Here is a 20408-nt window from a genome sequence, read left to right on the forward strand (position 1 = left end):
ACGAGAGCAAAAGGAAGTAGGCTTGAAGGCAAGAGGTCAAGGCTGCAAAGAAGCATCAAGTGAGTCATAAGGGTGAGGTACGAGTGCACGAGAGATTGTACTCAGAGTAAAATCCTAGTTTTAGGGGTTTACTGTAGCGATACTGTAGCAGTACTGTAGTGCTACTGCAGCAGTCGACTGCATGTTTTAGCAGTCGACTGGTGCAGAATGGTTCTATTCGTTTTCTCAGTGTGGATCAGTCGACTGCATGTTTTGGCAGTCGACTGCACCAGTCGACTGCAAGTTTTAGCAGTCAACTGGTATCGAGCCGTTGGAATGTAACGGTCGAATTTTCACAGAGGACAGTCGACTGCATGTTTTGGCAGTCGACTGGTAGGCGGGGTTTTCAACCTGCGACCTATATAACCAAAGCTTGGGAGCTTAGTTATAGTTGACAAAATTGGACTTGGTTAAAGTCTAATTAGTAGTTTACCAGTGCTCAAAGGTTTCCCTTGTGTCCAAGAGGTCTTGGTGAGTTTGTGGCAAGGTTTCTCCACCCACAAGGAGGTTTGAGCTAGCCGGAGTTTATCGGGGGCTAACCCACCGACGGATAGGGATCGTCCACCTTACGGACAGCCGTGGAGTAGGAGCCCTAATCTCCGAACCACGTTAAACGATCGTGTTTGCGGTTTGCATTTCCTTTCTTAGTTTTATCCTTTAGCTTGTTTGTTTTGTTTGTATTCCGTTGCGCAAGCTAATATCGTAGGAGAAGCGATCGATTTGGGGCCGCCGTCTATCCAACCCCCCTTCAAGCCAACCGACCAATCCCCTACAAGCATCTCCATTGAATAGTAGCAGACTAACAGTGTTGTATCCTTCATTTTGGGTCATTTATCACTGAAATAGAGAACTAGAGGAAGGTACCAAGACTTGGTCTTGGATTAGCAGAGTTTAAGTAAAAAAAAAAGAATATCGAGGAATTCGAGTAGTGTTGCACCAACTTCGAGTAAAAATTAAACGAGAAAGAATTATTTGAAGAGGTAAATTTTTACCAATTCCAATAGAATACGAAAAACTCAAATCCAAAAAATAAAACAACTCCCCCTGGCTTGATTAGTGGTTGCACCAATTCAGAGCAGAATCTTACTCTGATACCACTTGTTGGATCGAGTCGTACGTGAGAAGGGGGGGAATCACGTGATTTTGAACGACTTTAATTTTTGTTTTGAGATCAAATTAAATGCAGCGAAAAAACACAAAAATTAAAAGCAAGTAAGAAGACAGAAATAGACACGGTCGATTTTATTTGGTTCGGAACCTTCGGCGACTCCTGCTCCAAGACCTATCAATAGGTAATCCATTAAAATACCTCTTCTGGAACTGTCATAAGAGAGAATCGAGTATAAAGAAAGTTGAAATAAGTGCAACACACTGCACTTATCCTTTTACAATAATCAAGTATAGAAATTTAAGGTTACCAAACACTTTTTCAAAAAATGGTCGGCTTGAGCTCGGTGTTTGTGTGGTTTCTCAGCAATAGACAGGCATAGCAGCATTGTAGCAGAGTCACAGTAGGAAGTCGAAACAATAGGAACCTCAATCGGATAATTAGAAGCTTGTGTATGAGTTGTATATCGAAGCTTGGTCGAGATGCTCTTATAAAGGTTGTGGAAGGTGCCTTCTATAGGGTTAAAGGCACCTCTAGCGTGTAAAACTTCATCCCAAAAAAGCTAATCCTTATCGCTAAAGAGGTCAAAATTTTATATTACGAAAGACCATTCCATGAACAGTGCCAAGGAGCCTTTCAATGCTTGAAGGTGTCTTTGGTACTGTTTACCCGAGACTTTTTATGCTCTTTTTATTTTGTAAATGTATTAGTCTAATAAACCAAATAATAATCTGTAATATAAGTGTTAGCACAATAATAATGAATAATAATTAGCTCCTGTCCTCCCTGGACCAGGAACTAGTCAAGGTCTCAGTTTATGGTTTCAAAATAGACCTAAACTGGATCGACGTCTACTGTCCCTCAACCGGGGCACGTCTTCACCGAGTCACTCTCCTCCAGTGACTTACCTTTACTTACCAACTTGCAATCAGCTAACTAGCTTCTTGACCCACTAGGTCTTCATGCTAGTTGTCTGGTCTGCAGACCCAACTGAACTTCTGCCGATGATCAGGTCATGCGGACCTAACTAGACTCTCTGCCAGATATCAGGTTGGTCGTTTGACCTATCCGGCTTGCACCAATTATCGAGTCTCGCAGACCTAACTAGATTTCATTCTGGTGTTAGATTCTTCAGACCCGTCAACTCCTGCACACTTGGTTAAGCAATTAGATCACAACAACACCTAATTTAACTCACTTGTCATTCATCAAAACCTGAGTTAGACCATTAGTGTAAACTGCACTAACAGTTAAAAAATAACTAAGTGTGGGAGATGTTGGATCCGAGCGACATTAACCTCGGAGTTTGAACAATCGATCGGGGGAATGATCATAAAGAAATTAAAAAACGGCTGAATATTGTCCATGTTAGCGCCGAGTGGCAGCTCTAAACCCTAGCACATCCGGCAGGAGCAGTGAACGTCATACCCGAGCAAGGGCTTTAAATCCTTGTATGTCCGATCAAAGAAAAGTCAGCGTCTTGACAAATAGCAGGAACAATGAATGTCACAGTCGAGCGGCGATTCTAAACTCTAGAACACCCAATCGGGAAGAGGAGTTACACAACATACTAATTGTCTAGTCAGTCGGACTTGCAGCCTCCTTCAACTAGACTTGAGATGAAGGCTTATGATACGGTGATGAAGAGGGGTCCACCAAAGATATGTCAAAGCAGAGAAGAGCGGCCGATGTAAAGGTCAAAGTCAAGACAGTCAGAAACCTAAGTCCACCGATCGGGTGTAGTGGGCTGAACGGACCCCAAGGTCGGTCGAACATGGTTGTCCGGGCAGCCGTCCACGAAGAACCTGCAATTGTAGTGAAGAGGGAAGTCGTAAGCGTCGATCGGGCATCATAGCCAGTCAAATAAAAGACAGCCCTCCGACAACTAGACTGCCGAGTGAAGGAAAATAGCTATGTTTGGTGCGACCGAGCTGGGATGTCTCGGCCGAACGACTTCAAATCGACACATAGTGGGACCCCTTGCATATCTCATAGTATCCTTTTGGAGATTTTTGCCACTGACAACAGAGCATGTCCAGCAGATAAATCGTACTTTAAAAGTTTTTAGCTTGCCACATCAGAAATTTGTGTACTTAAGGAAAGGTGTTAGGGATAATTTTTAACTATGACGCTTTGGAAAACATGCATATATTTTGAAATGCGTACATAAATGCTACAGTGATACTATAAAAGGGGGTTTCCATCTATAGACGGAGACATGCATTACTACAACTTTTCTACTATTCTCTACTATACCGAGGATTGACTTGAGCGTCGGAGGATCAACGCCGGGAACCCCTTTCCGATCCGGTACTAATGCTCCTTGTCTTACAAGATCACATGAAATTTTCGCTTAGTCAACTATAGAATCACATTCTCAGTCAATCATCTTTTCCACTTTCGGATAGGATGATCGCTACTCTGTCTAAACTTTTAGTTGTTAAGAAGCAAGTCTTTTTCTTTAGGGATAAGTTTCATTACTATCATCAGTGATCAATATGCTTGATCTTTGACATTGAGCTTACAGGTTAAGAAACTACAAGTCGGAGAAGAGGCTTATCGAAAAGAGATCGAACGATTAAAAAAATAATTAGAGGTAAAATCTATTGTATAAATTTAATGCTGGATAATCTTGGTGCATGCAGTTTTCTACGGGAAGAGACACAGCAATATGGTTAGTGTGTTAAAAATTGTACATGTCACCTGTGAAGACATGCAAGCTGTTGTGGGCAAGGGGATCTCCTTTGGATTGACTACTTTTGTACTCATCTTGGTTAAAGATCGAAGAAGGGGTTTTGGTGTCTTCGGTATTAGGCCGAGAACGAGAAGCGACGAAGGACTCGAACTATTTATAGTGTTCTTGAATGTGGTTTGGGTCAAAGGAAATTTTGATGCAACGATAAAATTATTACTGTGTGATAGAAGTTTCATATATTGGACTACCGTTGAAAATGATTTGGGTGTTTGGATGAGTTAACCCATGTCAATGATGGCTTTGCTCCACTTGATTAAAGCATGAGATAGAGCTCAATCCAACTTAAATGCAATAAAACATTGAGATAGTTGATTAGGCCTAATATCGTTAGAGGTGACGGTTAAACTCTAATACCATGTTAAAGCCCAAGAGGGTTGAATCTAACCTTAAAATTCTTACTCTCGCTTAGGGTCGAGTGACCACTCAAAGTGAAGCAATAATCTCTTCAATAGGGCCTGAGTTGGGAGTACGACTACGTCTATTGTCCTAAGATTTTCGTGCAATTGCTTAATTCCTCCAAGGGGTGAAAACTCTAAACTCTTTAGATGCAAGAGTAAAAGTGTTGGGACAAATATTTTAAACAATAATGTGACATGGCATGTGTCATGTTTAGCTCCCCTTGGAGTTCTTTCGGGGCGGTGCGATGGTTAAAACATGAGGTATTGTCACGTGAGGTCTTGGGGTCGAAACTCGACGTGACCGAACATAACCTCCCCCATGTCTTGACCGTTTGCACTAATGGCTAGTAGCCACCCGTGATTTATCTTCTCCGTGTTGACCTAGAGACGGATTGACGAGGATGCTGAGGGCGAACAAATCACCTTTTACCACATATTTAACTCTCCTTGGCCCTTTATCGAGTCATTTCTTAATCGAAAGTCATATTTGTGTGGTGAAAAGGTAAAATGTTCGTCCGAGTGTTCTCATTAGTCCATTTCAAGATTAATATGGAGAAAATAAATTATGATAACTGAAGAGATAATATAAAATTATAAGAAAGATATAGTTCTATCCTACCTCGTAAAAAGTTATATATATTTCCTTTTTATTAGTTATTTATTATTTTACCAAAAAAGTCACGGACCTTACATATCATCTAAATGGGCTGATTGAGCCCAACCTGATTGGACAGGAAGAAACCGGCCTGGGCCTAACGGTCCACTATATAAGGGGCAATTCTCAGGCGTAGGGTTTCATCTTGGTCCCTTTCTACCTCTGAGCTCGAGCGGCGGCCATGGCGACGGCGCCTTCGGAGTCCGTGCAGTGCTTTGGGAGGAAGAAAACGGCCGTGGCTGTGGCGCACTGCAAGCGCGGGCGCGGACTGATCAAGGTGAACGGCGTGCCAATCGAGCTGGTGAAGCCGGAGATCCTTCGCCTCAAGGCCTTCGAGCCCATCCTCCTCCTCGGGCGGCAGCGCTTCGCGGGTGTCGACATCCGCATCCGCGTCCGCCGCGGCGGCAAGACCTCTCAGATCTACGCCATCCGCCAGAGCATCGCCAAGGCCCTCGTCGCCTACAACCAGAAGTACGTTGACGAGCAGTCTAAGCAGGAAATCAAGGACATACTCGTCCGCTATGATCGCACCCTGCTCGTCGCCGACCCTCGCCGATGCGAGCCAAAGAAGTTTGGTGGGCGTGGCGCGCGCGCCCGCTTCCAGAAGTCCTACCGTTAGAACCATGGCGTCCTACAGTAGGGGTTTTCCCTCCAAGCTTCAACCTTTCTTGCCTGGGTTTGCTTTCTGTTTCTGTTAACATGAATTTGATTAATTATTGGTGCTTTAAGTTTTATTTTAGTTTATATTATGCTATGTTTGTGAGGAAACATTCTCTATTACACTCAATGATATGGTTTAAGCTTACTTGCTACCTTGATTATGCAAAATTATTTATCCGTGGAACATCTTTCTAGCCACCAAGTGTTTTGTTAGGTTTTGTTTTGATGTCAATTATTGACCTGTGGAATATACTTTTATGCTTGCTTTTGTAAGTTAACAAACCTCTACGAATTAGTTATTGTGGTGAGGTATTCTCTAATTCATTGAATTAGCCCGGGCATTGGCTACGATCTATTTTACATAAAAGGATGATAGGAGTTCATTTGATTAATTTTATACTGAAACAGTGAAGAGCATATGAATGATATAAGGGATTTCATATGGTGGGAAAAGTTATGGCTGTAGGACACTTACATATTAAAGTTCTCAATGCTATGAGAGTTTATATTCGTCTAATTTGATATTTAAGGATACTCCAGCATATAAATTGGTGTAAGTTGCACTTAATTGCCTTACTTGTTCAATTAAATGATGAATCATGAGCGAATCTTCCCTTTACTTCTGTCCTATAATATATTGAAGTTCGATGTAACTTTGTTTAATGATGTTGTGATTGCTGAATCACTGTATTCTAGTAATGTTCATCGGTTTTCTTTTTGTATTCTTGTTATGACTCTTCCATTTATTATCAGATAAATCTTTATGATTAAACTCTTAGTAACAAACTGTTGATGTTGCATGTCTGGGACTTCAAGTTGATTCTCTTTTATCAACATGCACATTCTGAACATTATCACTTAAAAATTTTGAAACTCAAAAAAACACCAAGTTATTTGGTTCATCCTGCTAGCTGAGAACCAACTGGAGATTCAGATATATCGATGTATTTCTTTGCATAACCTAACTGTTGTGATGCATTAGAGGTGGGCCAAAGCTTGCTAGAGTTTAGCAAGTAGTTATGGTTTAGTTGGGTTCATAGTAGTAGTGATTGGTATGCCACTCTAAGATTGCTCTATTACTAGAAATTTTGACCCTTCCATTAGTCCACTAGTAGCCTATTCAAGCTTTTTGTGCCGGAGTTCCCCGTCCTCAACCAATGTGAAGGGTTTGATTCTATAGTCCAACATCAAGAGTGGCATCGTTCTTGAGATGCTGGAATCGATGTACAGTTATCACCTACAACTAGAAGTTCGTCGATGCAGGTTTATTGCGGGGTTGAAAGTAAGATGATCGACAACTATAAGTTAACGATGGAGGGGATGTATAGGGTTGTAATTGAATTGGTTATTGCTCTATTATGTTTGGTGTTGTCTAGTTCATTATTTATTTTTTCTATCGTGTTCGTTCAAAAATAAAAAAGTATATAAATGATGATAGTTGTATAATAAGAAGAAAAATTATTAGTATAAAAAATATATAGTTTAATGGATATGGATATAAGAATGAATATATGATATCTAATGGATATGGGCACGGAGGAAGATATGAAATACAATTCAAATCCGACATCATCTCACCATATATAGACAATCTCATGTTCCATGCATAAAGGATTACATTTCATACCACAGTGTTGCCACCGAAGATGATAGCGATGAAAAAAAAACCAAGAATTGCATTGCGCTTGCTATGAATCGATAAGCCAGAAGATTTGTCTCGTTCGATACCCCAGAAGACAAAGTCTAGTAACTACACGATCTGTGAAGATTGATCTGCGGTATACAACTGGGAACTATAACATCTTAAACAGAAAGTACCTCACAGCTGATGAATTCTGCCGCACCAAAATTCTTCGTGCCAATGACCTCCCAAAAGTCAGGGTCTTCTGCCTTTTGAAACTTCTCAGGGTTTAGACTCGGTAAGAAACTTGCGGAAGAAGACGAAATGCCTACTGTCAAGACAGACGTATCATTGCTAATGCCTTTCATGATCAGATGGAGCTTCCCCTGGAAAGTAGCAAGCAAATATGGGGTTTCACAACTGCTCGAGACATGGAATGGCACTTTTCCTATAACCACTTTCCAAGCATCGTCCTTATCATCGTACACCTTTATTCGGGCACCCTCTGAAGAACCAGCGGGGTCCAAGGCATATAATTCGCCGTTCACCACCGCGCTCAACTTGGTCTCGGCCTGCTTACCTGGCCAGCCCTCACCCATGCCGGCCGGCATCTCGGACCATGTGTTAGTTCCGGGATCGTATATCTCACCGCTAATGTCACCGAACAATGGCCAAGAATACAAACTCTGAGGGACACACAGCCTGCCCTTGTAAGAAGTCACACTGGTTGCAACAGGCTTCAGCAGCTCGGCTAAGAAAGCTGTAGGTAATACCTGCGCTTTCGAGAACGGCACGCTTGGCATCTCCGTCCATGTGTTGGTTAGAGGATCGTAGACTTCAGCAGATTGAAGCGGAGACAAACCTCCATTGACTCTCCTAATCCCGCCAACAGCATAAAGCTTGTCGTCTAACATACTGATCTTACAGAAAGCCCTTCCTTCTGTCATTGGACTCGATTCTTGCCATGAATTCGTGCGAGGATCATACCTCCAAACACATTTAATCGCCGAAAATCTGGAGAATCCCCCTAGAACATAAAGACATCCACCAACCGCGCCGACCGAGCAACCACCGAATGGCATTTTTGTTGAAGCATCACTCCCAACCACCCAACCTCTAATGGTTTCAGTGATCTTGATGCTTGAATCTATCAGGTTACGCGCGCACAACCCCGAGAAGCCTCGCGGAGATTCATCTTCGACGGCTATCGCAGGCATTTGCGGCACCCTCTGCCACCGGCCCGATGAAGGATCCAAGCCATGCCAAATAAGCTGATCTTCTAGCTTTGTCAAAATGTAAAGCCATTCTTCAGTTCTTCCAATTTCTTTCCTCAATCGGTAAACCTCCGGGCCGCCGATAGCGACTTTCCAACTCCGAGACACCATCTTCATCTTCAGGTAGCAAATTCTAGGAACCCTAGCGATGATCTCCAGTGAGATCTCATCTGGCAGACCAGGGATCAACCCGTTGCTTTCACCATCGCAGTTGGCAGATGTCTTTGCCTTCCTGCACCAGTCCATTCCAGAACAGCTGTAATCCTCTATCGGCTGATCTTTGCTGCGATTGAAGCTCAAGAATGAACCCATTTTCCTTCTTCTTCTTCTTCTTCTTCTTCTTCTTTGCCTTGTGATCTCAGATGCTTTCCCCGCCGACACTTTTGACCATGTAGATCATTCAGTATAAATTGGGGAAAACACAGAAATTAGGGTAAAGGAAAAAAGGGAAGAAATTCTTCAGCGGAAGAACAGAAAAAAGTAACCTAGAAACGCAGTAAATCCCTAAAAGGAGGCGAAATCGAACAACAGCGCGGGATCACATGAACCCTAAAGAATGCCGCAATCCAAATCCTTTAACTCGAAAAAATCGAAACTTCGGTGGCATCGAAAGAGATGAAGGGAGGCGTACCTGGATGACAACAGATCGACGACCCCACTCGTCAAGGTATCATCGATCGATCATTCCTTCGCCAATCGCAAGCAGATATAGTAGCCTGGCCTTCGTTGTCGCTTTCCCTCTTCGTCTTCGTGCTTTATCCCTTCTTTATTCTGCAGCATTCTTTTACTGAAGTTTTCTATTGCAAAAGGTGGAACCATCACCTACGGTCCTCTGAGTCCGGTCCCATAGATATTCAAAAGAGATAAATCATGATTAAGTTGGACAAGAGGGGTAATTAGAGGTCGAGTGGAATTTAAAGCGCAGTAGACCGAAATTTTACGCCCATGTGTAACTGACGACCCTCGACCCTTGAACTTCCGTTACAAATGCCAGACGCCCTTCCCGCTGATCCAGCCCGTCGAGGCATTACTGAATGTTTCTATGATCAATAATCTGGTGAGTGCAATTCTATATTTTTAGTGGAGTAATAATGGAATTAATAGATTGGATAAATTAATTAAAAAGTTTAATTATTTATCTAATTTATGGAAGCTTTTTTAATTATGAGTCCGTGGCCCTCGCCTTCTCGATGGATTAGAAATATAATTTAGAAATTAATTGTCAAAATGGAAAAATGTTTCCATATGTTCAAAGACTGGTAGATTAATCATAATTATGAGATAATTATAAATTTATATTATTATGATAATATCCAAATAGGTACTAATAATATCCTAATCTAAATCATAATTATGAGATAATTATAAATTTGGATTATTATGGTAATATCCAAATAGATACTAATCATAATTATGAGATAATTATAAATTTGGATTATTATGGTAATATCCAAATAGATACTAATCATAATTATGAGATAATTATAAATTTGGATTATTATATCCAAATAGATCTTAATCATAATTATGAGATAATTATAAATTTGTATTATTATGGTAATATTCAAATAGATACTAATCATAATTATGAGATAATTATAAATTTGGATTATTATATCCAAATAGATCTTAATCATAATTATGAGATAATTATAAATTTGTATTATTATGGTAATATTCAAATAGATACTAATCATAATTATGAGATAATTATAAATTTGGATTATTATGGTAATATCCAAATAGATACTAATCATATATAATTATAAGATAATTATAAATTTGGATTATTATGGTAATATCCAAATAGATATTAATAATATATTGAGAATATATTATATTTATTGAATATCTAAAAGATAAGATATATATCTTAGGATAGAATATTTATTTTATATATTTAATTTCCTTATTAGTTTATATTCATATGTTTGATTATGATTTATAAAATTGTGTAATCACTGTAATTCGATATGATCGAATTTGTAAAATTATTAAAATCATAATGATTTTGGAGTCAAGTAATTTCCAACACATCCCCCAAAGACACGTTAATTGTGACTAGGAAAGAATAGGACATGTTATTATTGATTGATAGGTTGATTGATTGGATTTATTTCTCCATTACGTCACTAGAAGCTCATGCCTCCACGTCATGTCGATCTGTTGTCTATCATATTACACGCTCTTGTAATTATTACAAGAGCAAAATCAACGGCTAAATCAGTAAGAAACGATATCCAATATTTAAATAAACCACAAATCACGCAGCCATTTGAGAATTTTGTTCACAGCTCGAGCTTCCTAATTAACTTGGTCGATGCGTCTGGATCCCTCTCCAAGTCAATACTTAATAGATCAACCCTACGTGGCCTTATCTCGATCAAGACTCCTATATATTTCGATAAAGAAGGACTTAAAAATCGGACTCTCGAGGTCTCAAGTCCTTCGTCCGATTCGATTTATCGATTCCCGAATATAACCTAACTACTCTCTAACATTGATGGTCATGATAAATTAAAAGGTACTTGATTATTATCACGGGCACTTTGTCCAGTGAGAGATGCACGACAGAGGAGAAGGAGAACATAGGTGGAGAGCTTCAACTTTTTTGAGCATGTAACCTTTTGCATGTGGTCGTAACCTCCTTATATATGAGCTCAGACCAATAGACGGCATTATTGATCGTTTAATGATCATTATTTGTCAGTTGTGATGTTGGTTGTTCCACTTAGACAAATTTTACCTCGACCTGTCCGACATTCGGCGTGCGCAGGTCGTGCCCGTACACGAGTCAACATGGTCCAATGCAATCCGGGTCCTGGATTTGCAACCCTTTACGCACCCACCCGTGAGAGAGAGTCTCTCCCCATGCATTTGTTCACATCATCAAAGCATGTGAATCAATATAAACCAACCAACATGCCTTGAAACTCTCAATGTAGCACTAAAGTCTTAATCACAATATAGTTTATTTCCTCTTCCACCTTTTCTCCATTCACATATATCCAACAATCCCTTACATGAATGAAGTAAGGGTATATGATAGCATTCAATAGTTTAGTCTAGTATAGGACAGGTAGATTTTTCCCTTTGAACCTTCCCTTGTGAGGATCTGTTTACTTACTGGCTGACAGTAGATGCGATGTCTTTGAACTGGTCTACCGTCTGTATAAGTATTGACATATCTCACCCAAGACTCTCCCTGATACAACTCAATTCTCATAAGTGTATTCCTTCTTGACTATGAACACGCCTAGTTCTGTGAGAAGTTATAAGAATCATGCCTCCAATTCTCTTCGAAGTAGCCCTACTTCTTTCTCACATAGGTGATCTCTTAAGAGTATTCCACATTACTCTTCTTGGATCATTAAAACCGTGTACTTAACCTCCATCTTCACCGATTCATTGGGTCATTCTCCACAGTGAGCAACTTTTTCGGTACAATTAGGTTGTCCCTTTGAACCTAGTCCTTGGGATCTCCAATCTATATAGGTTGGGTTTCCTTTGCACCAACATTTCTCATCGACATCAAACTCATCCCTCGTGATGAGCATGCAACTAACTCTCTATTTAACCCCTTGGTTAGCGAATCCGCAAGGTTATCCTTTAACTTCACATAGTTAATAACGATAACTCCCGTTGAGAGAAGTTATCTAATGGTATTATATCTATGATTTATATGTCTAGACTTACCATTATATAGATGGCTCTGTGCCCGACTAATTGCTGAGTGATTATCGCAATATATGCAAATTATCGGTACATGTTTGGTTATCTTGGAATATCTTCTAAGAATTATCGTAGTCATTCAGTCTCTTCACCACATTTGTCAAGAGCTAAAAACTCAACTTCCATCGTGGATCTGGTTATTACCGTTTGCTTAGAAGATTTTCAAGATATGGTTGCACCTCCAAAAGTGAATACATATTCACTCGTAGACTTAGAGTCTTTTCTATTAGATATCCAATTCGCATTGTTGTATCCTTCGATCATAGCAGGATATCTTATATAGTGCAGTCCATATTCACGAGTATACCTCAGTACTCTTGTTATCCCTTTCCAGTGCTCAACACTAGGATTACTCGTGTATCTACTCAGTTTACTTACTACGTAGGCCAAATTTGGTTGTGTACAACTTATCAAGTACATTATACTTCCAATCACTTGAGAGTATTCTATTTGAGAGATACTTTCACCTTAATTTTTCGAAGATGTTGACTCGTATCTATTGACGTTCATGCCAACGCTAAGAATTTTGATTCCTAGAATCATATCAGCTAGGTCCATGTCTTTCATGTCAAATATTGAGTTCAACAAATCTTTAGTGGATTTGATTATCTTATCATTACGCTCAATAATAAGTATGTCATCTATATATAGGCACAAGATAACGCAGTTGTTGGTACCACAAGGTAGTTTTGATGTGGTCAAACAAGTTAAGTTAGGTCCTATTATGTTTAACCTTTTGTCTAAGTATGCAGGAACTTAAGAGCACAGGGAGTCGAGCAAAAGAAGCAACTAGCGAGAAAGACGACACGGAAGAGAGCCGACGGGCTCGGTGCATTTGAGGGACGAGGTGCTGCGGAAGAGTACACCGACGAACGAGAAGGGAAAGTGCGGGTTTCCGAGGGACGAGAAGCCGAAACGGAAGATTGTTCGAGGAGCAAAAGACGCAGCTAGAGAGAAGGTCGGCACGGGAGAGAGCCAATGGGGTTGGTGCATCCGAGGGAGGAAGAGATGCGAAAGAGTAGCTGGCGGATGAGAAGGAAGCACGTGACGATTTCGAGGGACGAGAAGCCAGAGCAGAAGCTTGCTCGAGAAGGCGGGAAGTTGGGTTCAGGTGAGCCCTATTCTGGATGGCCGAGATCACCTAAGCAAGAGGAATCGGAGCGGAAGACCCGGACCGAGACGAGCAAAACCGGTGGGAAGGCCCGGATTGGAAAAAGTCAACTTGGTTGACTTTCTTGGTCTGAATGCCCGGAACAGGATTTTATCTGGATCATGTTTCACCACGATCCGTTATGAAGAGGATAAAGTTTTATCCCCCTCCAGGCGCCTGGAACCCTTCCAAGCGCCCCGAGCAGGGCTATATAAGCAGCCCTGCTCCCAAAGCTAAATAAGAACAAGAAATTGTGAAGCAACACTTGTTCACATCCACTATTCTATTTTAGCTTTCTATTTCTGCACTTCCATTGTTATAAAGAGGTTTCTCCGCCTGAAGGAGAATTTTAGTGTGATTTAACTTTCTTGGATTAACAACTTCTCCGGTTGTAACCAAGTAAATATGTGAGCCTCGTCTTTTTAGTTTATCTCTTATTTTATTTATGCAAGTGTTTAGTTTAATTAAGTTATAAGTCCGAGGAAGGTTTGTTTTGCTTGATTTGTGCAGGGGCTATTCATCCCCCCTCTAGTCGGTCTCCGAGGGTCCTAACAGTAGTCATTCTCTGTGACTTTTATATAGACACATTTATCACATTCATTAATTTTGAATTCATATTTTTTCATGACATTATCAAATTTCTCATGCCACCACTTTGGTGCTTGTTTCAAGCCATATAATGACTTCACCAATCTACAAGCTTTATTTTTCTGTCCTGGCACAGAAAATCCCTCTAGTTGGTCCTTGTATATTTCTTCTTCTAAATCTCTGTTTAGAAAGGTTATTTTTACATCCATGTGATGTATTTTGAGATTCCATAGAGTAACAATAGCCAACAATATTCTAATGAAAGTTATTCTTGACACCGGAGAATACGTATCAAAGTAATCGAGGTCTTCTCATTGTCAGTATCCTTTGATTACCAACCTGACCTTATACTTATCAATTATACCATCTGACTTCATTTTCTTCTTAAAGATCCACTTGCAACCTAGTGATTTACTTCTTGGAGGAAGATCCATAAGTTCCCAAGTGTGATTTTACAGGATAGATTCTATCTCAGATGTAATTGTCTCTCTGCAGTGAGATCCATCAGAAGAGCTTACAGCTTCTGAGCAACTTCGGAGCTCACTTTCCAACACAAAAGTGATAAAATCCAATTCGTAAGATTTTTCTACCCAAGCTCTTTTGCTCCGTCTAAACTCAACCTCGACCGGTTCATCATCATCATCTTCACCTTGTATTTCATATGCCCTCTTTGAGGAGCTAGCATCCTCTCGAGTCTTATACGGAAACACATGTTCGAAGAACGAGGCATTTCCTAATTCTATTATCAAGTTCTTATGAATCTCCGGTATTTGTGACTCATACATAAAATCCGATACACACTGCTGTTCTGTGCATATCCAATAAATATGCAATCAACAGTCTTTAGTCCTATCTTAATCCTTTTTCAGGTCATGCACCAATACTTTGGCAAGACACCCCCATATTTGTAAATATTTGTAGGACAATTATCTTCCATTCCATAACTTATAAGGGCTCTTATCTATTTTCTTCCGGGGTACCTTATTTAAAAGGTAATTAGCTGTTAACACAGCTTCCCCCCACATGAACAATGGCAGTCCAGAGCTCAATAGAAGAGCATTCATCATCTCCTTTAGAATTCGATTCTTTCGTTCAACAACTCCATTTTGCTAAGGAGTATAAGGAGCTATTGTTTCATGTCTGATCTCATATCCAACACACAACTCAGGGAATGGTGATACATATTCACCGCCTCAGTCATTTCGAACCACCTTAATCTTTCTATTAAGTTGGTTTTCAACCGGATTCTTATAGAGAGTAAATTTCTCTATAGTTTCATCCTTACTTTTGAGAAGATACACATAACAATATTTTGTGTTATCATCTACAAAAAGTAATGAAGTATTTGTTCCCATCACGTGTTGGAGTACCTTTGAGGTCGCACACGTCAGTGTGAATTAACTCGAGTGGTTCATTGCTTCTCTCAACATGTTGAAAGGATGGCCTTATCATTTTCGATTCAACACAAATCTCACACTTGTGTTTTGGGTCAAGATGGAATGTAGGCATACTCTGCATGTTTATTAATTTATGCAACATATCGTAGTTAACATGCCCTAGTCTATCATGCCACAGATAAGAAGACTCAAGCATATAAGTGAAAGAGCTTTCATTTTTATTTATCTTAGGCATAATCATCATTACATTGAGCTTAAACAACCCATCAGATATATATCCTCTTCCTACAAACATTCCATTCTTAGATAGTACAACTCTGTCTGACTCAAAAATAATATGAAAGTCATGCTTGCTTAACAGTGATCCAGACACTAGATTCTTCCGAATTTCCAGAACATACATCACATTGTTCAAAGTGAGATTCTTACCCGAGGTCATCTTCAACATCACTTTTCCTTGGCCCATGATGTCTAAAGTTGCTGAGTACCCTATGAATAGCTTGTCTCCATTGACTTCTTCAAAGTTGCGGAGTAGCTCCTTGTTGTAGCACACATGTCTGGTGGCTCTAGTATCGATCCACCATTGCCACGAGTTTGAACCGACTAGGTTCAGTTCTAAGACCACTACCCAGAGGTCATCCATTTCTAGTTCATCGTTTAGATTGGCCTCCTGCTTCTTTTTTAGCTTTTTGCACTCCGAAAATTTGTGACTGATTCGGTCACAGTTGAACCACTTCCTAGAGAACTTCTTTTTGCTTATGCCTCCTCTGGGTTCCATCTGGAAAGACTTGAGGTTCTTTCATTTCGAGCTTTGACCGTGCTCGACCACGTTGGCTTTCACAGTAGCTTGGGAGAACAACTTCCTCTCTGAACTCTTGTTGTCTTCTTCGATGTGAAGTCTAACAATGAGTTCCTCCACATTCATCTCCTTCCGCTTATGCTTCAGGTAATTCTTGAAGTCCTTCTAGCAGGGGGGCAGCTTCTCAATGATAGCAGTCACCTAAAAGGTTTCACTCAGAACCATCCCTTCTAAGTGGATTTCGTTCAAGATCACCTAAAGCTCCTAGACTTCGTTGATCACCGTCTTAGAGTCAACCATCTTGTAGTCAAAGAATCAACCCACAATGAACTTCTTCGCCCCTGCATCATCCATCTTGTATTTCTTGTCCAAGGACTCCCACAACTCTTTAGTCGTTCTCTTCATGTTATACACAGCGTACAATAAGTTGGAAAGGCAGTTGAGGATGTAGTTTCGGCATACGAACTCAGAATGAGTCCATGCTTCCACTATACTGATGGTATGCGTATCAGCATCCTTAGCTCGTTTAGGAGAGTCATCGGTCAAGAACTGAGCCAAATTGAGCATGGTCAAGTATAAGAGCATCTTCTGCTGCCACCTGTTGAAGTTCAGTCCACTGAACTTCTCTGACTTTATCTCGTGATTTATTGGCACAGTTCCAATCTAGACGGAGGGGACTTGCATGTGATGAGTCTGTTGCACCTCAACACTTGGTTCTGTGACCATCTCAACAGAATCAAATCTGTTTCAAAATTGTTTTGTCCAATAGGAATAATGTCATATGTAGTCGTCTAATTTTTCTGAGTATATTCATGCTTTTAAATATCATTTCCATACGTTATATTGAGAACAATAATTTTTTAAACACAAATCAATTTTTTTAATTGATTGCTATAGTATATAAATTGATTCGGTATGCTTCTTTGACCATGATAATAACTTTAATTGATTGTTATATTGTAGCAGTTGATCCTGTCCGAAAGCTGAACCAACGGACGCTGGGCACGTAGCGCTCTCCGAGTCACTGACGTGGATCTCCGACCGGTCGTACGGTCCTCCGGCGAACCTGCACAGAACTCGGGCCGGGAAGGGGTTCCCGGCGACGACCCTCCGACGCTCAAGTCAGGCAAGTGGGCAACAAAGAGGTGGCTTCGAATATCTAAGAACGCATACCTCCGCGCGAAGTATGAAGGCTCTTATATAGAGCTGTGGGGAGGCTCGGGCACACCTACCGAGGCGTACACATGTCATGGTACCATACCTTAGCATGAGCTTGTCAGAGGAACATGTCTGACACCATACTATACAGTCTGATCACCTCTTTGATGGGACAGCAGGTCCTTCCGTCGTACGATTCTATGTATGGCCTGGTCGTCGAACATGTCTGCTGTCAGAAAATGATGTTCCCTAATGTCCCCTTGCCCTTGTCTCCTTTTTCCTGACGCCAAGCATTCATCCGCTCGGCAGGCATAGGTCCGACCGGGCGTAAGTATCGGTCCGACCGGGTGCTCAGCTGAGAGTGTTCCACAGCAACGATGCTTTATGCTTCGGCCGAGCGTGCTATCTGCTCGGCCCGGTGACCCTTTTCACTATGAGCGTCGGAAACCCGCCCATGGTCGGGTTGCCTTCTGTCTGGCCCGGGAAGCTCCTGGCCGAATGTCAGGTCGGCCCGGCATCCTTACGTTCGACCCGGCATAATTCCGTTCGGCGCGGCATGCTTCCGTTCGGCGCGGCATCCTTCCGTTCGGCCCGGCATGCTTCCGTTCGGCGCGGCATCCTTCCGTTCGGCCAGGCATGCTTCTGTTCGGCGCGTCATCCTTCCGTTCGGCCCAGCATCCTTCCGTTCGGCGCGTCATCCTTCCGTTCGGCCCAGCATTCTTCCGTTCGGCCCGGCATGCTTCCGTTCGGTCCGGCATGCTTCCGTTCGGCGCAAACTTGGGGTTGACCTCCACGTGTCTTTTACCCTCCGCCAATGAGGGTCCCCCATCCTTACCACCGGATCACATGCCTCCCCTTCAAGTCTAGTCGAAGGAGGCGCACAGTCCGACTGACTAGACGCCCGTAGTGCCGAGCGGCGCATCCAAGAAACCATCCTCCGCTTCTCCTCGTTAATCGCCTCTCATCCCACCTCTCTTGCGTTTTGCAAGGGATTTCTCACGAAGTATTTTGTATAGCTAGTCCGCTCGGCTGAATATATCTAAGACCACTCGAAGGGTTTATAGTCGCCGGCTCGAGTCTCGATTTTTAACGTCGGAGCTCGACGGTCTTCCGCTCGGAGGGTTTATAGTCGCCGGTGCGACTCTCGATTTTTAACGTCGGAGCTCGACGGTCTTCCGGCCAGAGGGTTTATAGTCGCCGGCCCGACTCTCGATTTTTAACGTCGGAGCTCGACGGTCTTCCGCTCGGAGGGTTTATAGACGCCGGCTCGTCTCTCGATTTTTAACGTCGGAGCTCGACGGTCTTCAGGCCGGAGGGTTTATAGTCGCCGGCGCGACTCTGGATTTTTAACGTCGGAGCTCGACGGTCTTCCGCTCGGAGGGTTTATAGTCGCCGGCTCGACTCTCGATTTTTAACGTCGGAGCTCGACGGTCTTCCGCTCGGAGGATTTATATGTTGGTGCAACCTTAGGTCAAGGTTGACCTGACTCGAGTTGACCTGACTCGAGTTGTATTTTGATGTTTGACTTAGGAAGATTGTTGGTGCAACCTTAGGTCAAGGTTGACCTAGTTGAGTTGTATTTTGATGTTTGACACTCGTGGAAGAGTTGTATTCTTGATATGGGACAAGAATAGATGTTTGGGAGATTATTGGTGCAACCGTAGGTCAAGGTTGACCTGGTTGACCTGATTCGGGAAAAAGTCCAAGTATGGAGACTTGGCAACGAAAAAGTCCAAGCAAGGAGCTTGGCACTAGAAAAGTCCAAGTATGGAGACTTGGCACTGGAAAAGTCCAAGCAGGGAGCTTGGCACGCGAAAAGTCCAAGTATGGAGACTTGGCACTGGAAAAGTCCAAGCTTGGAAAAGTCCAAGTATGGAGACTTGGCACGGGAAAAGTCCAAGTATGGAGACTTGGCACTGGAAAAGTCCAAGTATGGAGACTTGGCACGGAAAAGTCCTAACTGGGATGTTAGGCAGTGTGGAAAGTCTTGGTGAGTGAAGCCAGGCAGTGGGAAAGTCCTAACTGGGATGTTAGGCAGTTGGAAAGTCCTGGTGAGTGAAGCCAGGCAGTGGGAAAGTCCTAACTGGGATGTTAGGCAGTTGAAAAGTCCTGGTGAGTGAAGCCAGGCAATAAGAAAGTCCTAACTGGGATGTTAGGCAGTGTGAAAACCCTAGTGAGTGAAGCTAGGTGAAAGTCCTGGTGAGTGAAGCCGGGCAAGGGAAAATCCAGATGGATCAAGGGTGATCGGACATCTGGTGATGGGAAGTCCAAGTAGGTCATAGGAGTGACCGGATACTTGGTACGAAGAGAAAAGTCTAAGTGGGTCAAAGGGATTGACCGGACACTTAGCGGGGAGTCCTAGCAGGTCAAGGGAGTGACCGGATGCTAGGCGCAATGTACCAACAGGTCAAGATTGACCGGATGTTGGGTTGGACTTGGTTTGGGCGAAAACCATGAGCTGGATCGATCTGGTGATCGATCCGGGATCGAATATTCGATCGGCGGTGACCGATCGAACACATCGATAGCATCTTGTGTGTTAACGATCGATCCGGTGACCGATCGTGAGTCGATCGAACAGAGCGAGGCGCAGAGGGGCTGATCGGTGCGGGGACCGATCAGACAAAGCCTGATCGGTCCCGGACCGATCAGAGGTCCGATCGGTCCATGGACCGATCGTGACCAAAGCGAAGGAGGAGGAATGGATCGATGTCCGTGGACCGATTCACATAAACTGATCGGTCCACGCATCGATTCAGCACTAGCCATCATGACATGCAACTGCCAGATTTCTTCTGTGTTTCTTTGTTTTCTTCGCAGGTTATAAAAGATGCTGCGAGCCTACTTCTTCTTCTTCTTCCTTCGTCCTGTTCTTGGTGCCGCTAAGCTTGTTGTTGGGCTTTGTTGAGCTGCTTTGAAGCTTCGCGTGAGCTTCCGGCTGGGTCACCTGCTGTTGTAGGCGCTTGGAAGCGGCTGCTTCTTCCAGTCGAAGAGAAGGCAAGAAAGTTTACATTTGTATTGTACTTTATTTCTTGTTTTCCTTGTACTCTTTTCTTGCTGTTGCAAGAAGTTTC

General features: G+C 42.3%; 2 protein-coding genes across 3 annotated transcripts; one reads left to right on the forward strand and one right to left on the reverse strand.

Moving 5' to 3' along the window:
- Window positions 1-5103: 5103 nt before the first annotated feature.
- On the forward strand, window positions 5104-5767 carry LOC122025638 (40S ribosomal protein S16-like). The gene has a single exon (XM_042584472.1). It carries the CDS (start codon window positions 5137-5139, stop codon window positions 5572-5574), a length of 438 nt encoding a protein of 145 aa, XP_042440406.1. The 5' UTR covers window positions 5104-5136; the 3' UTR covers window positions 5575-5767.
- A 1399-nt stretch (window positions 5768-7166) lies between these two features.
- Window positions 7167-9320, reverse strand: LOC122024049 (F-box/kelch-repeat protein At1g22040-like). 2 transcript variants are annotated; one of them, XM_042582564.1, is made up of 3 exons: window positions 9142-9320; window positions 8996-9059; window positions 7167-8890 (listed from the first exon to the last, which is right to left on the reverse strand). In XM_042582564.1, exon 3 carries the CDS (start codon window positions 8820-8822, stop codon window positions 7419-7421), a length of 1404 nt encoding a protein of 467 aa, XP_042438498.1. In that variant the 5' UTR covers window positions 8823-8890; window positions 8996-9059; window positions 9142-9320; the 3' UTR covers window positions 7167-7418. The 2 variants fall into 2 exon arrangements, with proteins under 2 accessions (XP_042438498.1, XP_042438497.1); XM_042582563.1 differs by lacking the exon at window positions 8996-9059 and having other exon boundaries at window positions 9142-9300.
- Window positions 9321-20408: the final 11088 nt, after the last annotated feature.

The sequence above is a fragment of the Zingiber officinale genome, chromosome 9B, assembly GCF_018446385.1.
Source record: "Zingiber officinale cultivar Zhangliang chromosome 9B, Zo_v1.1, whole genome shotgun sequence".
Classification (NCBI taxonomy): Eukaryota; Viridiplantae; Streptophyta; class Magnoliopsida; order Zingiberales; family Zingiberaceae; genus Zingiber; species Zingiber officinale.

Excerpts from the sequence above, each read along its gene's own strand:
- LOC122025638 (XM_042584472.1), top strand. The coding sequence starts at position 5,137 with ATGGCGACGGCGCCTTCGGAGTCCGTGCAGTGCTTTGGGAGGAAGAAA.
- LOC122024049 (XM_042582564.1), bottom strand. The coding sequence starts at position 8,822 with ATGGGTTCATTCTTGAGCTTCAATCGCAGCAAAGATCAGCCGATAGAG.